At 41.2% G+C, this 19,665-nt stretch overlaps 1 protein-coding gene across 2 annotated transcripts in view; it reads right to left on the bottom strand.

Annotated features, from left to right (window-relative positions):
* The window catches only part of UTP4 (UTP4 small subunit processome component), a 31,357-nt gene extending 11,696 nt beyond the window's left edge, over positions 1-19,661 (bottom strand). Inside the window, exons 1-9 of one of the 2 annotated variants that reach the window (XM_030297677.1) lie at positions 19,568-19,661; positions 18,289-18,449; positions 14,191-14,382; positions 12,964-13,048; positions 11,126-11,215; positions 8,304-8,515; positions 2,223-2,394; positions 2,028-2,119; positions 734-830 (exon numbers count right to left, since the gene is read on the bottom strand). In XM_030297677.1, the coding sequence (XP_030153537.1) occupies positions 734-830; positions 2,028-2,119; positions 2,223-2,394; positions 8,304-8,515; positions 11,126-11,215; positions 12,964-13,048; positions 14,191-14,382; positions 18,289-18,447 (1,099 nt within the window). In that variant the 5' untranslated portion in view covers positions 18,448-18,449; positions 19,568-19,661. The remainder of the gene's footprint in view (positions 1-733; positions 831-2,027; positions 2,120-2,222; positions 2,395-8,303; positions 8,516-11,125; positions 11,216-12,963; positions 13,049-14,190; positions 14,383-18,288; positions 18,450-19,567) is intronic. The other variant, XM_030297676.1, reaches the window with a different exon arrangement.
* Positions 19,662-19,665: the final 4 nt, after the last annotated feature.

Consider the following 19,665-nt stretch of genomic DNA (forward strand, 5'->3'; position numbering starts at 1 on the left):
TTTTCTTCTCAAAGAAACGTTATTTGTACATTTTTCTTCTAAAAAGTCATTTCTGGGTAGAATGAAATCTCTACCACTGGAAATAAAAAAAATGTCTGACACAGTAAACCCCGTTTTCTGGGTTTATATAAAGAGGAAAGCAGTGAGTACTTTGTTAGCTTCTATTTAGGTGCCTCAGATGTGGCCCAAGGTATATCACTAATTCTCTGAAGCTTTAACACACAGCCAGGCAGTGAGGTGGGTGGGAGTGGGGTTTGTGAGACCTCGACTTCAGCTTCATTTGCTCATTTTGGAACCTAAAGCAAAACCCTCCTATCTACTATAAAACAACAGAACCCAAAAGTTTTCTCAACTGGTCATACAAAAAGCCACTAGACTATCACCCCAGTAAGAACCACGTGACCTCCTCCTTCTCAATGCAGGGCTGTCACCACCCAATATTAAATCTTGTCATTTTCAGCAGCTTGTTTTGCTCCCAGGGCAACCCTCACCTCCACTATGCCCTGCAGGGCACCTTACAGAATCATAAACTTTTAGCATATGACCCAGTAACCTGCTAACAATTCTAACACTCTGAAGAACTCCTTTGGTCTCTCCCGTGGCTGGGAAAACCAGAAGTTGCCAAAGACAGAAAAATACTTCCATTTTTCCACAAGCACAATTTCAACTGCAATTCTAATCCCTCGCTTCTCTCTCCAGTCCTCTTAGTGGAAAAGACTTTCTCTCACTGTACCTGTTGCAACTGTAGATCCCAGTCGCCACAGTTCCAAGTGATGAGCAAACTGGAAAAGGAGAAGGTGCCTCTTTTTTGAACAGGAAATGAGACGTCGCTGTATCCAAGAATTGAAAAGTGATAAATAAGCAGGGTTATTTATCGCCTCAGTACTAGATACAGCAACATCCTAGCACGTTTTTTACTGATGAAATCCATTTACTTCATAAAAATATCCTAAGTACTACCATATGTCAGTACTGTCCTAGGATCTAAGAGCATAATGATAAATAAAAATATAGCTACTGCCCTCGAGTTTGTAGACTAAAAGGATTGACAAAGAATTAAACAGGCAGTTGCACCAAGTGTGTTAAGAATTTTAATAGGACTAAGCACAGCATGTAGTGAAAAAAAGTAGAAAGGATATCCAATGTAGCCTCATAAAGCCAGGAGCCCTGATGAGGCTCATTAGTAAAGACAAATCAGGCAAAAAAAGGTAGGGCAGGACGTTCCAAGAGGAATGGCATATGAAATAGCTCAAAGGTAAGAGAGCATTACAGAGAATAAAAACAGTCTTTCAGCACACTAAACTAGGTGGGAGTAGGGATGAGGTGAAGCATGTGTTGGACAAGACAGGGGAGAGAAGATGCTGAAGGACGGGCCAGATCAAGACAGGTTGCAGAGGCCATGCTAAGGAATTAGGTTATCCTGAAGGACCAACCAAAAGCTTTTAAGCATGGAATGATGAGCAAAGTCGTTTTTTGAATGGATCAATGGAGAACAGGCTGAAATGGAGCAAATATAATAAAATGAGATCATTAACAGGTGAATGCAGTTGAGAAAAGACACTGATTCAAACTAGGATAATGGCAGTGTAAAGAGAAATGACTAGATTCACAAGACAACGAGGAGGTAGACTCAGTAACGTTTACTGGTTGAATGGAACGTAGAAGCAGGTAGCGGGGAGAAGGGTTTCTAGCTTGGGAAGATGTCCTTTTACCTAGAAAGGAACACTGGAAGCCTGGATTTTCGTGCTCCCACCCAGAATAATAGAGTCCAGCCTTAAAAACAAAAAAACAAACTTCCCTAAACCACAACTATCCAGAAGAGGGAATGATTTCCCCAGAAAGTGAACTAGGAGTGTTGCTGTACATCTCTTGGCCCCTGTAAATGTTTTTACAGGACGCTTACCTCACAAACAGAAGAACGAAGAAGGTAGGTAACTATACAAGTCCTATAGATTTGCCCAGAAAGCGTGAGCTGTACTCAGTCTTATAGGACAGAGGGACGGTGGGGGCCAGGGGACAATACTTACATGGGGAAAAGTGATTTTTCGGAGAGCAGCATCGTAATTCTTAACCTCCACCTTCTCCATGAGAGGACGAATGACTAAGTGGGTGTCAGTGCCTGCAGTGGGAGGGGAGAGGGAAGGCAGCAGAGTTGGAAAAAGCCCCACGTGAAAATAACCAGAGCCGGGTAAAGCGGCAGCCTGGCAGCGAGTGCAACCCACCTCCAGATATCAGTGCCGTCGGGCTGTGGGCCACGGCTCGGACATCATGTGTGTGATGCTGGAATGGCTTTGTCCGCACCCACTGCTTCTCACTGCTGTTGGAAGTCACAGAGACCAGCTGAAAATGGAATACTGTCCCCTCGGCTGTGCCCACCACGAAACTGTCTTCTTGCTGAGAAATTAAATCATTAGGGAGGTACATTTGAGCAAAACAGGGCCCAGTTTGAAAAATATTCCCTGAGGTTTTCTGTCTGCACAGCTTAGGGGAAAACCTATGCCCAAAACTGTAAGGTAGGTTATGGGGTCTTTTTCCTCCAGAAGCTGACAATTCCACTAGAGGAGCAAGCTCACACACAGGTAATAATGTGCCCTCTACTGACAAAATTAACAATGTGTACCTCAAACGATTACAGTGCTTTCAAACATACAAACTAGACCCCATTAGAAAAACAACAAGAAAGATCACCTAGGAGTAAATTTAATACAATAAAAACGTATCATCAAAAGACTTGGAAACAAGGACTCAGATACGTGTACGCCAATATTCATAGCAGCATTATTCACAAAAACCAAAACATGAAAATCCAAATGCACATCAACAGATGAACAAACATAATCAGTATATACATATAATGAAGTATTAGCCAGCCTTAAAAAGGGATCAAAATTCTGATAATGGTATTAATGTGGATGAACTTTGTTTGAAAACATTATGCTAGGTAAAATAACTCAGACAAAAACGGACAAATATTATATGATTCCACTTAGATTTCCTAGAATAGCAAATAAATTCATAGGGACAGAGAGTAGAATAAAGGTTTTAAAAGGGCCTGGGAAAAGGGAGAAATAAGGAGTTACTTTTTAATGGGTACAGTTTGTGTGATGAAAAAGTTCTGAAAATGGATAGAGGTGATGGTTGCACAACACTGTGAATGTACTTAATGCCAGTGAATTGTACTTAAAAATGGTTAAAATGGCGTATTTTCTGTTATGTACGTAAACAATAAACAAAAAAAAAGTACTGGGAATAATGGAAGAAAGACTGGAAAACTGTAGTCAAAACCTGAAGCTCATTGCCTTCTTTTTTAGGGATGAAGAGAGGGTGGGCTGAGGAGGGAGGGAAGTAGCCTGGTGGGTATCACACAAGGACCCAGGTGCCTGGTCCTCAGTTTTAGGCTCTCTCTCACCAGGATATTGAACACTGTGATTTGTGTTAGTTTTAAAAGGTCTTAGTACGTCCGCAATTTTTACAATTCCTTTGTATACTCAAAACCATTCTCATCTTAACTCCCGTTTAAAAAAAAAAAAACATTTAACTTTGAGCAGGGGAAAAAAAATAGGATGGATCTTCGATAAGGCAGTGATAAACCTAGGAACCTGGACCAGCAGTTAACCAATCAAACAGTACCAAGACTAGGTTAGTCAGGTAAGAAAAATGAGATCTCTAAACACGTATGAACATGTAGCTGGATCAACTACACACTCGCTGTGTTAAGAACCATATATATGTCGTATAATCTCTAGTCCTTGAGTAACCTGCAAGTTTAAGTGACCATTTGCCCTACAAGGAGAAAGTGTGAATGACTTTGAAATAAATGTAAGAGGGGCGCCTGAGTGGCTCAGTCAGTTGGGTGTCCGACAACTCAGGTCATGATCTCGCAGTTCATGAGTTGAAGCCCCGCATCAGGCTCTGTGCTGACAGCTCAGAGCCTGGAGCCTGCTTTGGATTCCGGGTCCCCCTCTCTCTCTGCCCCTCCCCCATTCACGCTCTGTTTCTGTCTCAAAAATAAATAAACATTAAAAAAAAAGAAATAAGCATAACAAATACTGGTATCCTTGTTCAGGGAGCACTTTGACTGTCTTGGAGCCAGTTTACAACTCTGTAAACTCTAGTACTGGGAGTTAGGCCAAACAAGTTTGCCTGATGGAATGCAACTGCTTAACTGCTCTGTGGACACGGAGTCTTGCAACAATTTGTAAACTCATTTCAGCATTCCTAATGGCTGTATAGAACTCTGTGTTTGTGAAATTGTCCTTTGAACTGCTTATAACATCTTACTGGTTTCCTTGTTAATGAGTTACAGAAAATCTCTGACATTTCCATTTCATGTTTGTATGAGTAATGATTTTATCTCCACCCCCCCCCCCCCCCCCCCCCCGCCATCATCATTGAATAGCTCTTTACACAGGTAAGGAAACGAACTTCAAGAGGTCTACAGATACGACAAAGACACATGGCCATCTGCCTTCAAAGCCTTTGCTCTGGGCACACCACACCACCTCAATCTTGTGCCAGCTCTCTTTGAGGTAATTTGCAGGCACATGATTGTGAGAAGGAAAGCATATCTGAAGGACAGCATATAACTTAACCCAAACCAGCCTCTCCCTTTCCTGCTCTAAGGATACTATTTGAAAACCATTATCCAAGGAAGAGTGGAGATACTGAGCAGCTTAGGAACTTACACACTGTCCTCCACACCCAACTAAACAGTTTATTTATATACAAGGGGGGGGGGCGGCAGTTTGTACAAGGTCCCACCAAAAAAGAGGGACCAAAAAGACAACTCTAACTCACTCCACATCATCTTTCCCCAAAGTAGAATCATAAAAGAACTGAAAAGGAAAAAAGAAAACGCCTTTCTCAGGGCACAGAGGGAACAAACCAAGGCGAACGCTGACCTGAAAAGGGAGGGGAAGTGTCCTAATTTAATCACAGAGTGACTGTTTCACACAGAAAAACAATCTCAAGACTGACCTCTAAATGAAAGCAAATGTTCCCTACAACTCTCTGCAGGAATCAGTACTTGCCTACTTGATAAGGGTGAAAGACATCTAAGAAGATCAAAGGACTGGGTATTTGCCACCATCCACTCTTCAGTCAATGAAAATCCATTAAAAAGATATCTAAAAATAATCAACTGTGCTGGCAAGAGAATGTAGTGGAGAAAACCCTTGAAATTAGGATCAATTTCAAAAAAGATGTGAAAATGCCAATACCACACTCATTCTGTGCCAGGTACTGCACTTAGCACTCTACATGCACTACCCAATTAATCCTTCCCAAACTCTATGAAGTATGTATTACTAGCATCCCTGTTGTCACAAAGAAAGAAACTAAGATTTAGAGAGAAGCAGCCTGCCCAAGTAGCCTAGGTGCTACAGTTGGGGTTCAAAACCAAGTATGCCCTAGTTCATAGGGTATGATAAGCATTTTGAGGGCTGGAATTTGTACAATTACATTTGTCCACTAAAAAAATAAAAATAAAAAAATACGTAACAGTTTACTGACTCTCAGGCACATATTTGCCCACATTTAACTATCTTTGAAATCAGGATATCTTCTAGCTTTCAACCTAATGCATATGTATTATTTTCAGATAAAGAGCAATATCAAAACTTGCAGAATGGGTGGCACCTGGCTGGTTCAGTCGGTAGAACATGCAACTCTTCATCTCAGGGTCATGAGTTTAAGCCCCAAGTTGGGTGTGGAGCCTACTTAAAACAACAAAAACTTGCAGACTGGTTGTCAAAAACCTGAAACAAAATCTTGGGACTACAGTAGGACATCATCTACCAACACTATGGATGGCTGAGAGGCATGTGTGGGAAACATGGACCCTGATGACAGAGTTGAAAGGTGATTCAGAGTCCATCTGTACATGTGAAGAAGTTTTGGGAAAACCTTATTCACTTTATTTCATTCATACTTTCCTGGTTATATATGCACAAGACTAATATAATAAAAATGTTATGCTTTGGTCTCAAAAAGCTCTTCAATAAGAGCTATTTAGAGAATAACTATTTACAAGAATGATAATAATTTATAAGAATATGAACTCTATGTTTAAATTTTTTTTAATGTTTATTTTTGAGAGAGAGAAACACAGAGCATGACTGGGGGAGGGGCAGAGAGAGGGAGACACAGAATCTGAAGAAGGTTCCACTCTCTGAGCTTTCAGCACAGAGCCCGATATGGGGCTCGAACCCACGAACCACAAGATCATGACCTGAGCCAAAGTCAGATGCTCAACCAACTGAACCACCCAGGTGCCCCAAAATTCTCTGATTAAAAAAACATTGTGTCAGTTTAAATCATAATAGTGTGTATTACAAAATACAAATTTTACATTTCAAGAAAAGCACTGTTATAATTTAATTGGCAGTTTTTTCTTTCCCATGATAACAAAATTATGGCATGTCTTACAATCATTTGTATCTAATGATTCAATGCAATACAGTAATTATAGGCACATGGTAGAAGAAAGATCAAATAGTAAAATGGTATACAGTACAAATTAAGCCTGCCTCCTGCCTGCCAGCCCCAACTTTAAAATTACCATTAGCGTTTTTTAAAATATATATATATTTTTTTAACGTTTATTTATTTTTGAGACAGAGAGAGACAAAGCATGAACGGGGGAGAGTCAGAGAGAGAGGGAGACACAGAATTTGAACAGGCTCCAGGCTCTGAGCCATCAGCCCAGAGCCCGACGTGGGGCTCGAACTCACAGACTGCGAGATCGTGACCTGAGCTGAAGTCGGACGCTTAACCGCTTAACCGACTGAGCCACCCAGGCGCCCCTATTACCATTAGCGTTTTAAAAAAATGTTTATTTATGGGGCGCCTGGGTGGCTCAGTCAGTTAAGCATCCAGCTTCAGCTCAGGTCACGATCTCGCGGTTCGTGGGTTCGAGCTCCACGTCAGGCTCTGTGCTAACAGCTCAGGGCCTGGAGCCTGCTTCTGCCCCTCCTCTGCTCATGCTCTGTCTCAAAAATAAATAAAAACATTAAAAAAAATTATTTTAAATGATTATTTATTTTTGACAGAAAGAGAGTGAGTGGGGGAGTTGCAGAGAAGAGGGGGAACAGAGGAGCGCAGGTGGGCTCTGTGCTGACAGCTGAGAGCCCGATGAGAGGCTTGAACTCACAAACTGCGAGATCATATCCTGAGCTGAGGTCAGACACTCACACCAACTGAGCCATCCAGGCGCCCCTACCATTAGCATTTTTAATCTTTTCAGAAATATTATAAGTATATATATTAACAAAACTACATATGCAGAAAATATCAAACATAAATATCTAATACAAAATCTGCTTCTTTTCTTAATACACTACTATGTACTACTTCATGCACTATACTGTGCTACTTTTCCTCCTTAAATGTATTCTCGTAATTGTTACATAGTAACAAATATCCACATCTTCCTTGGTCTTTGAAACATGTGCATAATATTTGAGTGATTACACTTTAAAAAAGCACCAGGGCACCTGGGTGGCTCGGTCAGTTAAGCTTCTGACTTCAGCTCAGGTCATGCTCTCACCGTTCAGTTCGTGAGTTCGAGCCCTGTGTCAGGCTCTATGCTGACAGCTCAGAGCCTGGAGTCTACTTCAGATTGTGTGTCTCCCTCTCTCACAAAAAATAAACATTAAAAAAAATTTTTTAATGGCACAAAATTTAATAATTAAGTCTTTTTTTTTTTTTATTTTTTTTATTTTTGGGACAGAGAGAGACAGAGCATGAACGGGGGAGGGACAGAGAGAGAGGGAGACACAGAATCTGAAACAGGCTCCAGGCTCTGAGCTGTCAGCACAGAGCCTGACACGGGGCTCGAACTCACGGACTGTGAGATCATGATGTGAGCTGAAGTCGGAAGCTTAACCGACCAAGCCACCCAGGCGCCCCAAAATTTAGTATTTTCAAAATCATCTAATAAAATCATCTAATTTCCCAAGATAGGAAGCAGGAGAAGAACTGCACAAAGAGGAAAATAGCACCTCTCAAGATTCTTCTAGGATACTTGTGGCCTATCTAAATCAGACTGGATTAACTGTGGGTGGGGAGTGTCTGAAGAAAACCTCCCTGCTAACTAATCTAGAGAATATTTTCTAACTAGTTTTTAAGAGAATATGAGGGTTCAAAGAAATTATGTGGGTTTCAGATGCATTTTCCTAAACTCATCTTCCTTCAATGCAACACTGAAGATTAGGGAACACCATTTGTGTTACGTTACTGATACAGCCTTCCCTACTCATCCCCCAGGTTATACAGTAACCGTTCAAAACAGGGACCATACTCACATCAGATACGGCAATAGACTGCACATCAGCATTTGCAATGAGATGGTTCTTCACAAGTGTCCCAGTGGCTGAGTCCCAGAACTGCACCTTCCCAGCAGAGTCCACACTTATGACAGTGCCATCAGACAAGAAGGCCACGCCCCATATGATACACTTCCGCTTAGACACACCCATATACTGCCTATCCACCAGCATCTTATGAACAGCGCTCCCTGAAAAATAAGAAAAGCCCAAATTTGAATGGTACTTACCTCTTTTGTCTTCAAAACCCGCCTGTGGTAGGCATCTATTAAGTCAGCTGCCTGAGCACATAGCACAAACAGCCAGTAAACAGTAGTTATAGTAGTTGTGGTAAACTCAGTCTCAGAACACCAAAATGGTTACCTGAAGATTGTGGGGGAGAGGTGGGAGGGGTAGCTGGAGACAGAAATTTGGAGGGGCAGGGTAAGGTGAAATTGAAAGAGACATTTGAGACTTCACTTAAAACTGCCTAACTGCAGTGTGCACGATATTTGGCTCTTTTCTAAAACCCCACGGGAAAGGGGGAGAATAAAACAGTACAAAATTTGGGGAATTAAAAAAGCAAACATGGAATGGTAACTGATGTAGCAGAGTCCTGAAAGTAGTATGTCTCAAGTCAACAGTGGGGAAAGACAAGAAGCCACTTGATTTATACCATGAAATCCTTAAAAGACTTGGGAACTGCTGATGCCCAAAACTCTAGAAACAGAAGTTAAAGTGGAACTAAAAGGAGAAATTAGGTTGAAAGTAAGTTTATGAAACTTAACATCCTTCAGATACCTATCCCCTAACTAAAAAGCCAGGCAACTCCCCAACTCCACCTCAAACAAAACTGGAGACTTACTCTCTGAAGAGAGATACCAGGAACAACTGAGGGTAGGATTACAATATGGGAAATAAAGTGAAATGTTACTAACTGAATGTTGAGAACACTAGTTTTCTTCGCAGAATTTATGTGGAAAGGCATATCATCATCAAGCAGGAGAATTAAAAAAACATTTCTGGGAAACATGACCAGCACAAGGAAGATGATTTAAAAAGCCAGTCTCTTTAGAGTTTCCCCAAACTAACAGTCCAGTCAGATCATTCTTCAGTGGAGCCCACAAGCAGTAAGCTCCACTCTTGTGGTGAGGAAAGCCATCACCAGACAGGTGAACAAGGCTTTAATATGAAAGGCAGAGGCCAGAGAGAATACCAGAAAAAAATGAATACCAGAGAGAAAACAGCTAAGATGAAGAATACTTGACAAATATAATCTTGAATAGCCTTAGAAAGAGAAGGCAGTAAATAAGGAAACAAACAAAAAAGCACTATTAAAAAAAACACTCAGGAAACCAAAAAGAACTTTGGAAATGGCAGAAATGAAAAACTCAGTACAGGACTTAAAAAATAAAGATAAGGGGCACCTGGCTGGTTCAGTCAGTAGAGCGTGCAGCCCTCAATCTCGGGGTTCTGAGTTGGAGCCCCACATTGAGTACAGACAGTACCTAAAAATAAAATCTTCAAAATCAGTCTATCAATAAATGATAAAGAAAAACTCTCAGGAAACAGAATAAAAAGTCAAAGAGATGAAAAATAAGAGGGGGAGGGGCACCTGGGTGGGTCAGTGGGTTGAGTGTCCCACTCTTGATTTCGGCTCAGGTCATGATCCCAGGGTTGTGAGTCAGCTCTGTGCTGATAGCACGGAGCCTGCTTGGGGTCCTTTCTCTGCCCCACCTCTGCACGCACACACACTCTCTCTTACAAAATAAATAAATAAGCTATAAAAAAATAAAAGAAGGCTCTGTGAGAGAATCATTCAAGATAAAAGCCTGGGTGGCTCAGTCAGTTAAACATCCAACTTCAGCTCAGGTCATGACCTCATGGTTCTTGAGTTTGAGCCCCACAGGGCTCTCTGCCATCAGCACAGAGCCCACTTCGAATTTTCTGTCTCCCTCTCTCTCTGCCCCTCCCCTGCTTGTGTGCACACTCTCTCTCTAATAAACATCAAAAAAAAAAAAAAAAGATAAAAGCGATATAAAGAAAATCAGATTTATATGAGCCTAATTTATGCAACTGGAAGAATCTGATGAGTCAAATGTATAAATATACATTTATATATGTGCAAGTAAACATCAAAGAATTAGCTAAGAGTTACAGGTGGTCGCCTTTGAGGAGTGAAAGAAGGAATACAGGGGGACTCCTGCTTCTTTGTAACAAGCCTCAAGGAGTTCTTCTTTGACTATGCGTGTATAACAGACAATAAAAAATTTGCTTAAGCATGAAGGAAAAAGAAAAACGAGACAAACCAAATCTGTTCTACTTCCCATCTTAGATGGGAGTACAGATGGGCCTATTGAACAAGCTGAAGTCAGTCTCATCACTGAAGGATTCCATATTGCAATTTTTCAGGCCAAGAACAGAGAAAGTAGATGGTTCTCTAGCTTTCTGATCTCATGCCTCACCAATTATGGTGCTAAGACCTAGTGTTCCTCAGAGAGGCACTTACTTTTACCAAGGTCTGGTATACACAAGTATTTTAACTGATCCTTCGTAGTAAATGTCTTATTGCTCCAGGGGGAATTTTCAAATGAATTCTTATTATAAATAAGATAAACAATATCCATCTGATTGAAGAAACAGGATTCCCCCAAAAGCAGCAGTAGCAATCTAAGAAAGGAGTGAAATCCATGGCTAACATCTCAGAAGGTTAAAGAGAGGTTAGGCCCTAGAGGTCAGTAAGAGCACAAGGGCTCAAGCTTTTGGAAACTAGCAATGTGAATCAAGACCCGAACCCCAAATGAACTGAGAAAAACAGTCACCTGATTTGACATCAAACACACTAATGTAGTCTATGGAGCCAGCTGCAATGTGGGTACCAGAGGGATGCCAGCTGAGACTCAGGATGCGACCTTGGGAGTTGTACAACAAAAAAAGAAAAGGACATACACATAAATACACAGTAAAGGGTAACTGAGTTCTCCTTTGACAATTACCTACAGGTCTGGCGTTCTACACTCTTAGCTCTCATCTACTATGCTCTGGTGAAGGACTGTTTTATAACAGATGAGGATCAACTCTGCCCAACCCTGGAATCCATAATGAAGTATTTAATATCACTTTAATAATGTAGAAACGGTTGATGGGAGTATAAAGAAACACAACCTTTTGAGGGCGACCCCTTTTGAGGGTGACCTGTTAAGAACATAACAAAATTTAAATATGCTTATTTGGCTCAGCACTTTTACTGGGAATCAATCAAGGAGAAATACTTGTAGGAGTGTTAAAAAAATATGTATATTGGAATAGTCATTGCCGTCCTGGTTGTAGTAGTGAAAAACAAAAAAATCCATCAATAGGAGCTTGGTAAATAAATTATGGAACACCATTAAATGGAATGCCATGTAGACTGGCATGACTGGCATGGAAAGATGTCTGTGATACACCAAGTGAAAAAACAAGCACAAGCACTCGTGTGTGTTCATTTATATGAACATACAAACACGTCTTGAAGATTATTTCCAAAATGTTGCCTACAGAACAGAATGAGATATTTTCTCTTTCACACTTGGCTAAGCACATGAATTTTGAATAAGCATTATATCACCTTTATAATTAAAAAAGAACACCCAAGGGACACCTGGGTGGCTCAGTCAAGTAAGCGTTGATGCCTGATTTTGGCTCAGGTCATGATCACGCAGTTTGTGGGTTCAAGCCCCATGTTGGGCTCTGTGCTGACAGTGTGGAGCCTACTGGGGATTCTCACTCTCTGCACCTTCCCCAGCCACTTTCTCTCTCAAAATAAATAAACTTAAAAAACAAAACACAAACAAAAAAACAAAAAACCAAGCCTGGCTGGCTCAGTTGGTGGAGCATGTAACTCTTATTCTCGGGGTTGTGAGTTTGAGCCCCATGTTGGAAGTGGACGTTACTTAAAGATATTTTAAATAAAGAATATTTTTCTTTAAAAAAAAATAAAAAAAGAACACCCAAAAGGCATTAAAAACAAAAGGGACTCTGACTAGCAGATGAAAAATATTACTAACAGACACAGAATACATGGGATAGTTATTATTTTCTAAGAGTCTGCAAGCTATGGCTCAAAGGCCAAATCAAGTCCACCAATTATTTTTATAAATAAAGCTTTACCAAAGCACAGCCATACCCATTTATTTATCTATGACTACTTTTATAGGACAAGAGAGTTGACAGAGCATATGGCCTACAAAACCTAAAATATTTACTAATCTCCTGTTTTTACAGAAATAGTTTGCCAACCCCTGCTCTAGAGGTCAGTGTCAACTGGGTGGAACATGGACAACTGTTTGCAAATTCTAGGTTCTAGTATTTATGCACTCTGTTACAACTTCAAAAAAAAAAAAAAGAAAAAGTGAGAACAAAGTGACTTACACAGAAACATTAGCTTTCCTACTCTGGATTTCTAGTTTACTATATTACTTAAGCAGGCAACCACCACTATGCAACGTGACAGAGAAAGCCTGAGTGGAGGATGGCTTCGAGCACATAACCTATATTGAGGTAAAGTTAGTGTGGAGAGAAAACATTACCTGGACCCATGGGAAAACAGCCCATCCCCAGTGGCACAGAAACATAACTTCTTGTTGAGGCTACTCACTGCCCCCACCAAAATGACCCTTACTTTTCTGCCGATCAAAATTTCTTTCAAACTGGATTTTGTCTGGGGTGATTTGAAATAGCTTCACAGATCCGTCTTCACAGCCAACCTATTAGAGGAAAATAGAGAAGATAAGCATTTTACATAACTAAATATATGTATTTATAAATATAAATGTTTCTTCCCTGAAGCTATCACTTGCTGTGAAAGAGAAAAATAGTTTGTGACAGAAAAAAAAAAAAAATTACTGCTACCAAGAAACTGGTAGTGTATTCTTGGCAGGCTTCACATCCTAGCCAGAAAACAGGCTAATCAGTGGCCTAATTCCTGTATAGGACATGGAACAGAAGTAGGATTTCACAGCATACCTCTGCTAGAGACCCAGAGCCTAAATAAAACACCCATTAACTATACAATGTAAATGAAGAAACATCAAGATATTGTACAAATTAGTACAAATCAAACAAGAATCATAGGTTTATCCCAGAAAAATGAAACCTCTAGAAACACCCATTTTAATAAGTCTGTGTGAGGGGGGGAGGGATAGTCTTCTCAGTCTGCACTCAATTTTTGAGACATTGTGGTAAAACAGTTCCACAAGTCAACTTGTGGAAGGACCTCTCAGAAGTTGTAACATACATTAGTGTGTTGTCAATCTACAGAAGAATTTCGTATTAACATGCCATATTCTGAATTGATATTTATCATAAAACATAAAGCATAATAGAACAAAAAACAGCCTCCACATCTCCCAATTCCAACTAGTTTGAGAAATACTGAACCAAACGAACCCTCTCATTTCATAAATGAATAAACAAGGTCCAAAGTGGCAGTAGAAATGATGTAAAAAAAACAAGAGATTTTTTAAAGTTTTTTTTGTTGTTGTTTTTTGAGAGAGTGTGCTTAAGTGGGGAAGAGGTGGAGAGAGAGGAAGAATCCCAAGCAGGATCCAAGCTGTCAATGCAGAACCTGACACAGGGCTCAAACTCACGAACTATGAGATCATGACCTGAGCTGAAATCAAGACTCAGACGTTTAACCGACCAAGCCATCCAGCTGCCCCAGGACAAGAGATTTTTAATCCCCAATATCAATTCCAATCTTGCATCGTGGTTGCTGGAATCCACTTCAGAATGGAGCTGCTACATATCATAATAAAACTTAACTTTACTCTCCTGTAAACACAGGGAAGAATGTTTACATGAGCACAAGAGAATTCTTGCTTTAAATTACCAATAGCTGCTTACTGACCAAAAGTTGAGAGCCACAGGGGCTGACAGCCATGCTCCAAATGGGTCCTCCAAAGGCATCCATGGCATATTTGATGTTTAATGCCTGCAAATCATACTCGATAATCTCTCCATTGAGTCCACCACTAAAGAGTCGCTGTCCTTTTGCCCAACACAGAGCTTCTGTAGCCCGAGACTCATGACCTGGAAAAAACTACAGAAACGCCATAACATGTCAACCCACATTGAATTTATCAGCTAACAGCACTGAATGGTCACAGGCAACAACGTCAAAACTAAAAACACTTGCCTAGAAATGACTACATGGGGTTTTGTTCTACCAGAAGATCATGTCTATTAATATTTTCATTTTTTAGATTCAAATTTTAGTTACCTATACAGTTGGTTTCCTTTTCCCAGGATTTGTCCTCCAAACCTTTTCAAAAGAATAAAGTTTGTATCCAACTGTATTTGATATATGCAATTTTTTACAAAATCAGTGTAAATATCTTGATTAGGTGATGGTTTCACAGTACACATGTATGTCAGAGTTATCAATGTATATACTTTAAATTTTTTTAAGTTTATTTATTTTGAGAGACAGAGAAAGAAGAGTGCATGCGCACGTGGGAGCAGAAAGAATTCAAAGCAGGGCCCCCATGGTTAGTGTAGAACCCGATGCAGGGCTTAAACTCACGAACCGTGACCTCATGACCTGAGGGAAAATCAAGAGTCAGACGCTTAACCAACTGAGCCACCCAGGTGCCCCTTGACACGTATACTTTAAATACATGTTTATTGTGTCAATTTTACCTATAAAAAGTTTTTTTAGGGGCGCCTGGGTGGCGCAGTCGGTTAAGCGTCCGACTTCAGCCAGGTCACGATCTCGCGGTCCGTGAGTTCGAGCCCCGCGTCAGGCTCTGGGCTGATGGCTCAGAGCCTGGAGCCTGTTTCCGATTCTGTGTCTCCCTCTCTCTCTGCCCCTCCCCCGTTCATGCTCTGTCTCTCTCTGTCCCAAAATAAATAAAATTAAAAAAAAAAAAAAAAAAAAAAAGTTTTTTTTAAAATAAAACAAATGGATGCCCGGCTGGCTCAGTTGGAAGAACATGTGACTCTTGAGGGCTGTGGGTTTGCGCCCCACCTCCAACTTCTCATTCAAGTCTCAGAATCTTTTTTTTTTTTAAGATTATTATTTTTTTTTACATTTTAAGTTTTTATTTATTTTGAGAGAGAGAGAATGAGCAGAGGAGGGGCAAAGAGAGACGGGGACAGAGAATCCCAAGCAGGCTCGGCACTGTCAGCGCAGAGCCTGATGTAGGGCTTGAACCCACAAACTGTGAGATCGTGACCTGAGCCGAAACCAAGAGTCAGCTACTTAACTATCAAGTCTCAGATTTTTTTTTTAATGTTTATTTATTTTTGAGACAGAGAGAGACAGAGCATGAACGGGGGAGGGTCACAGAGAGAGGGAAACATAGAATCTGAAGCAGGCTCCAGGCTCTGAACTGTCAGCACAGAGCCCGATGTGGGGCTCGAACTCACAGATTGTGAGATTGTGACCTGAACCAGAGTTGGAAGCTCAACCGACTGAGCCATCGAGGCGCCCCTGAAGTCTCAGATTTCTAAGTGCTTTATGAGCACTTATAAAGGTTTCATGTAGGGTCCCTTGGGTTGTTTAGTTGGTTAAGCGTCTGACTCTGGATTTTAGCTCAGGTCATGATCTCATGGTTCGTGAGTTCGAGCCCTACATCAGCCTCTGAGCTAGCAGTGTGGAGCCTGTTTGGGCCTCTCTCTGATCCTCCCCTGCTTGCTCTCTCACTCTCAAAATAAGTAAATAAACTTTAGGAAAAAAAGAAGTTTTCATATATATCAAGACACTTTATTCTTATGTCTGCTCAGCACAAAAAGCACTGAGTAGGTACAATTTTTCTTCTCTTTACTTGAAAGGACACAAGTACTTGTGGGTTAAGGGGCTTGCCCAAAGTGCCACAGTCAAATGTGAAGACAACATTTTAATTCTTATTCCAAGCCCCTACTCTTTTCACTCTAACGGACAAAGTTTTTTCTTGTTCTGAGAGTGATTAAGAAGTAGGGAAGGGACTATTGAAAAAGCAAAATACTAAGTTAATTATTGTTGAAATAAGAACAGATGAGAAAAAATAGGAGACATTCAGTAAAGAATAACTGACATATTCACTAAATAAACATGAACTCAGGAGTGGTTCTGCACTAGACACTTGCTAAATGCTGGGAATAATGTCATCAATATCACCCACATGGTCCCTGTTTTCACAAAATTTGAAGTTCAATGGGGAAGAAAAACATTAAACAAATGTACAAACTATTATGTAATTGTAATTGTCATAAATGATAAGAAAAACCACAGGGTGCGACAAGCATATACCATAGCACATTTTTCACAGCATAGAATGTGACTTATTTATGGTAATCAGCAATTTTTTTAACTTTCTTTTTAAGTTTATTTATTTTGAGAGAAAGAATGCATGCACAGGGGAAGACCAGACAGAGAAGGAGAGCAATTCCCAAGCAGGCTCCGTGTTGTCATCACAGAGTCCATGGCAGGGATCGATCTTGTGAACCCTGAGATCATGAACAGAGCCAAAATCAAAAGTCGGACGCTTAGCTGACCGAGCCACACAGGCACCCCAATTTTTTTTTAACTTCTTAGTTCTTCAGGGGTCAACTCAGTAAGTCACCCCTTTCCAGGATTCCTAAACCCACATCATCAGAGTAAAAGCACCTCTCCACTAAGATTCTAGGCCTGTGCTTAGCTTTTTTTTTTTTTTTAAGTTTATTTATTTATTTGGAAAGAGAGAGGGGACACCCATGTGCGTGCATGAGCGGGGAAGGGCAGAAAGAGAGGGAGTATGAAAACCCCAAGCAGGTTCCACACTGTCAATGTGGAGCCTGATATGGGGCTTGATCCCATGAACTGTGAGATCCTGACCTGAGCCAAAATAAGAGTCTGATGTAAACAGACTGAGCCACCTAGACTGCTCTGGTACTTAGCTTTATCATAAAATTTACCTACTCTTTGAAAACTGTATACTTCTATTTCCCCACTGGACTTTGAGCTCCTTCAATGTAGGGCCTGTGACATCTGTCATAATGCCTAATACTTGCCACTCATCACTCATTCATTTAGAAACAATTACAGGATGCCTTAATTCCAAGTATTAAACTGCTGGGCACTAAATTCATGCATTTATCCATCTACCCATTCATAGGCATCCATTCAGTGCTTAGGGCAATACACATTCATTAATGTAAAATGAATTATTTTGTTGCACCTGCAATCAGTAATCAGTACTTTTGAAAAATATGCTGCTATAACAGCCTCTGCATACACCCAAATGGTATTTTACTTTTACTCCCAATTATAGGCAGTTCAGTCTACATTCTCTCAGATGAACTTAGAAATCCATCTTCCTACCATCGTCACCAAAAAGTTTGATATTAAAATGTTTCTGGGCACCTGGGTGGCTCAGTCGGTTAAGCGTCTGATTCTTAATTTCAGCTCAGATCATGACCTCAGGGTCTGTGAGATGGAGCTCTGCAACACGCTCTGTGGTGACACCACAGAGCCTGCTTGGGAGTCTTTCTCTCCTCTCTGACCCTTCCCCGCCCATGTGCTCTTTCTCTCTCTCTCAAAAAATAAATTAAAAAACTTAAGAAGAAGAAGAAGAAAAAAAGGATTCATTGTTTCTTCTGAATTGACAATGAAATAGGTACTGACAACCCCAGCAGGAAATTCCACCTTACCAAAGTTGCACTGGTGCAGAGACTGATTATAAAGCAATGGGTCTTGACAATTTCCCTTTTTTGTTGTGCTCCAAAGATCCAGCAAACCTCAGTTTCCAACAGACAGTGGGCCACCATAATTTCTAGGTTTCTTTCTAACCAACGTTATAGATCAAAACTCTGAGCTCAGTCAAGAGATTGCATATTTACTACACATGTTATATAGTTCTAAATAACCCAGAGAGAGTACAGTCACTTTCTTTGAAGTCCTTCAACACAAAAGACATACACGTTGTAGAATTCAACTTAGTAAGAAAATTAACTCAGCAACACCAAATCAGGCTTCCAAATGACTTACTTTTTCCTGAAAGTAGTTTGCTGACAAGTTATAAATTTCCACAGTGCCATCTGTTCGTGAAACAGCCAATCTGTTTGACTGGTTATTGTAAGCCACACAGCGGATCCCTGATGGAACATAATTAAAGAAACGTACTCGATGGACCTTAAATTCACCCATTCCTGGAGGGGGGGGGGAGAGGAAAAAGAGTCATTATTGTGAAACGTTAACACCAGTGTGTCGCCTGTATTGTTCCTCACTATTGTTAACAGCAGTATACCACATGTATTTTTATCCCCATCCTGTATGGAAGAGTCTAACTGTACCTGAGATTCACTTCTGAATTATCTAACTAATGATGCTTTCACACACCCCCCCCCCCCGCAAGAACCTATCAAACTATTTCCAGAAGCTCAGGATGCTTCAGCAGAAAAATTAAAAGATCGACACACAGAGCATTCCCCAGACTCCTAACAATCCTGCCAATTACCTGAAGAAAAGTACTCTGGGAAAGAAGAATGACAAAATACTGAACATAACCTCATTCTCTAATTGGGTGTGCGCACTTTAAGGAAGGGAGGCACATAGAGTTGACCGGCTGTATTCGAGGCAGAAACTAAGGTACTCCTGGAAAACACCACTAATACTCGCAAAAAGCAAGAAACATTGACAGCCTAAATGGGTCTCTCAAAGCCCGGTCCACAGAATTTCTGCATCAAAACCATATGGAAAAACGGCTTTTAAAAATGCAGGACTCTGGGTCCTACTCCACAGCTCCAGAATTCCTCTCTTGGCTGAGGAGAGAAAGGGGGTGGACTAGGAATCTTCATTTTAGCGAACACTTCTAACTTTATAGCACTCTAAGTTTACAAATTACAGACTCAAGCTAAGGTAGTGACTGACAGTGGGACTCATGGGGCTGGCAGAACCGAGAGCTCAAGGAAAGAAGCGACAGGACTTAGTTTGGCATCTGTCAACTATCCCCTCCACACCGCCGCCAACAATAACACTCGGTGAAGACAGGGGCCGGGTCTGGTTCGCCGCTCGCTCGTCTTTCTTCAAGGTTAGGAACGCGCGGGCAGAACAGGCGCGTTTCGCCGGGCCCGGCCCAGCTAAGAAGGCGTCTGAAGTGCGCGGTAGAACTCCGCCGCCCCTTCTCTCTCCGGGAATCTACGAGTAGCACCCACCCACCCACGGCACAGGGGGGACAGCGAGCTCCGCCGGCGTCTGCCAAGAGCAGGCCGCAGCCCCTCAAATTTCTTTCTCTCCCGATGCTAAACATACCCCTTCCTCAACTCACCTATGGCTGGGGGCTCGTCTCTCTCTACCGCGGCCCCACGTGCGCGCGCGCTCGCGTGCTCTGCCCCGGAAGTGCTCGCGGCGCAAGGCCGGAAGTGC

The sequence above is a fragment of the Lynx canadensis genome, chromosome E2 (genome assembly GCF_007474595.2).
Source record: "Lynx canadensis isolate LIC74 chromosome E2, mLynCan4.pri.v2, whole genome shotgun sequence".
In the NCBI taxonomy this organism is placed as follows: Eukaryota; Metazoa; Chordata; class Mammalia; order Carnivora; family Felidae; genus Lynx; species Lynx canadensis.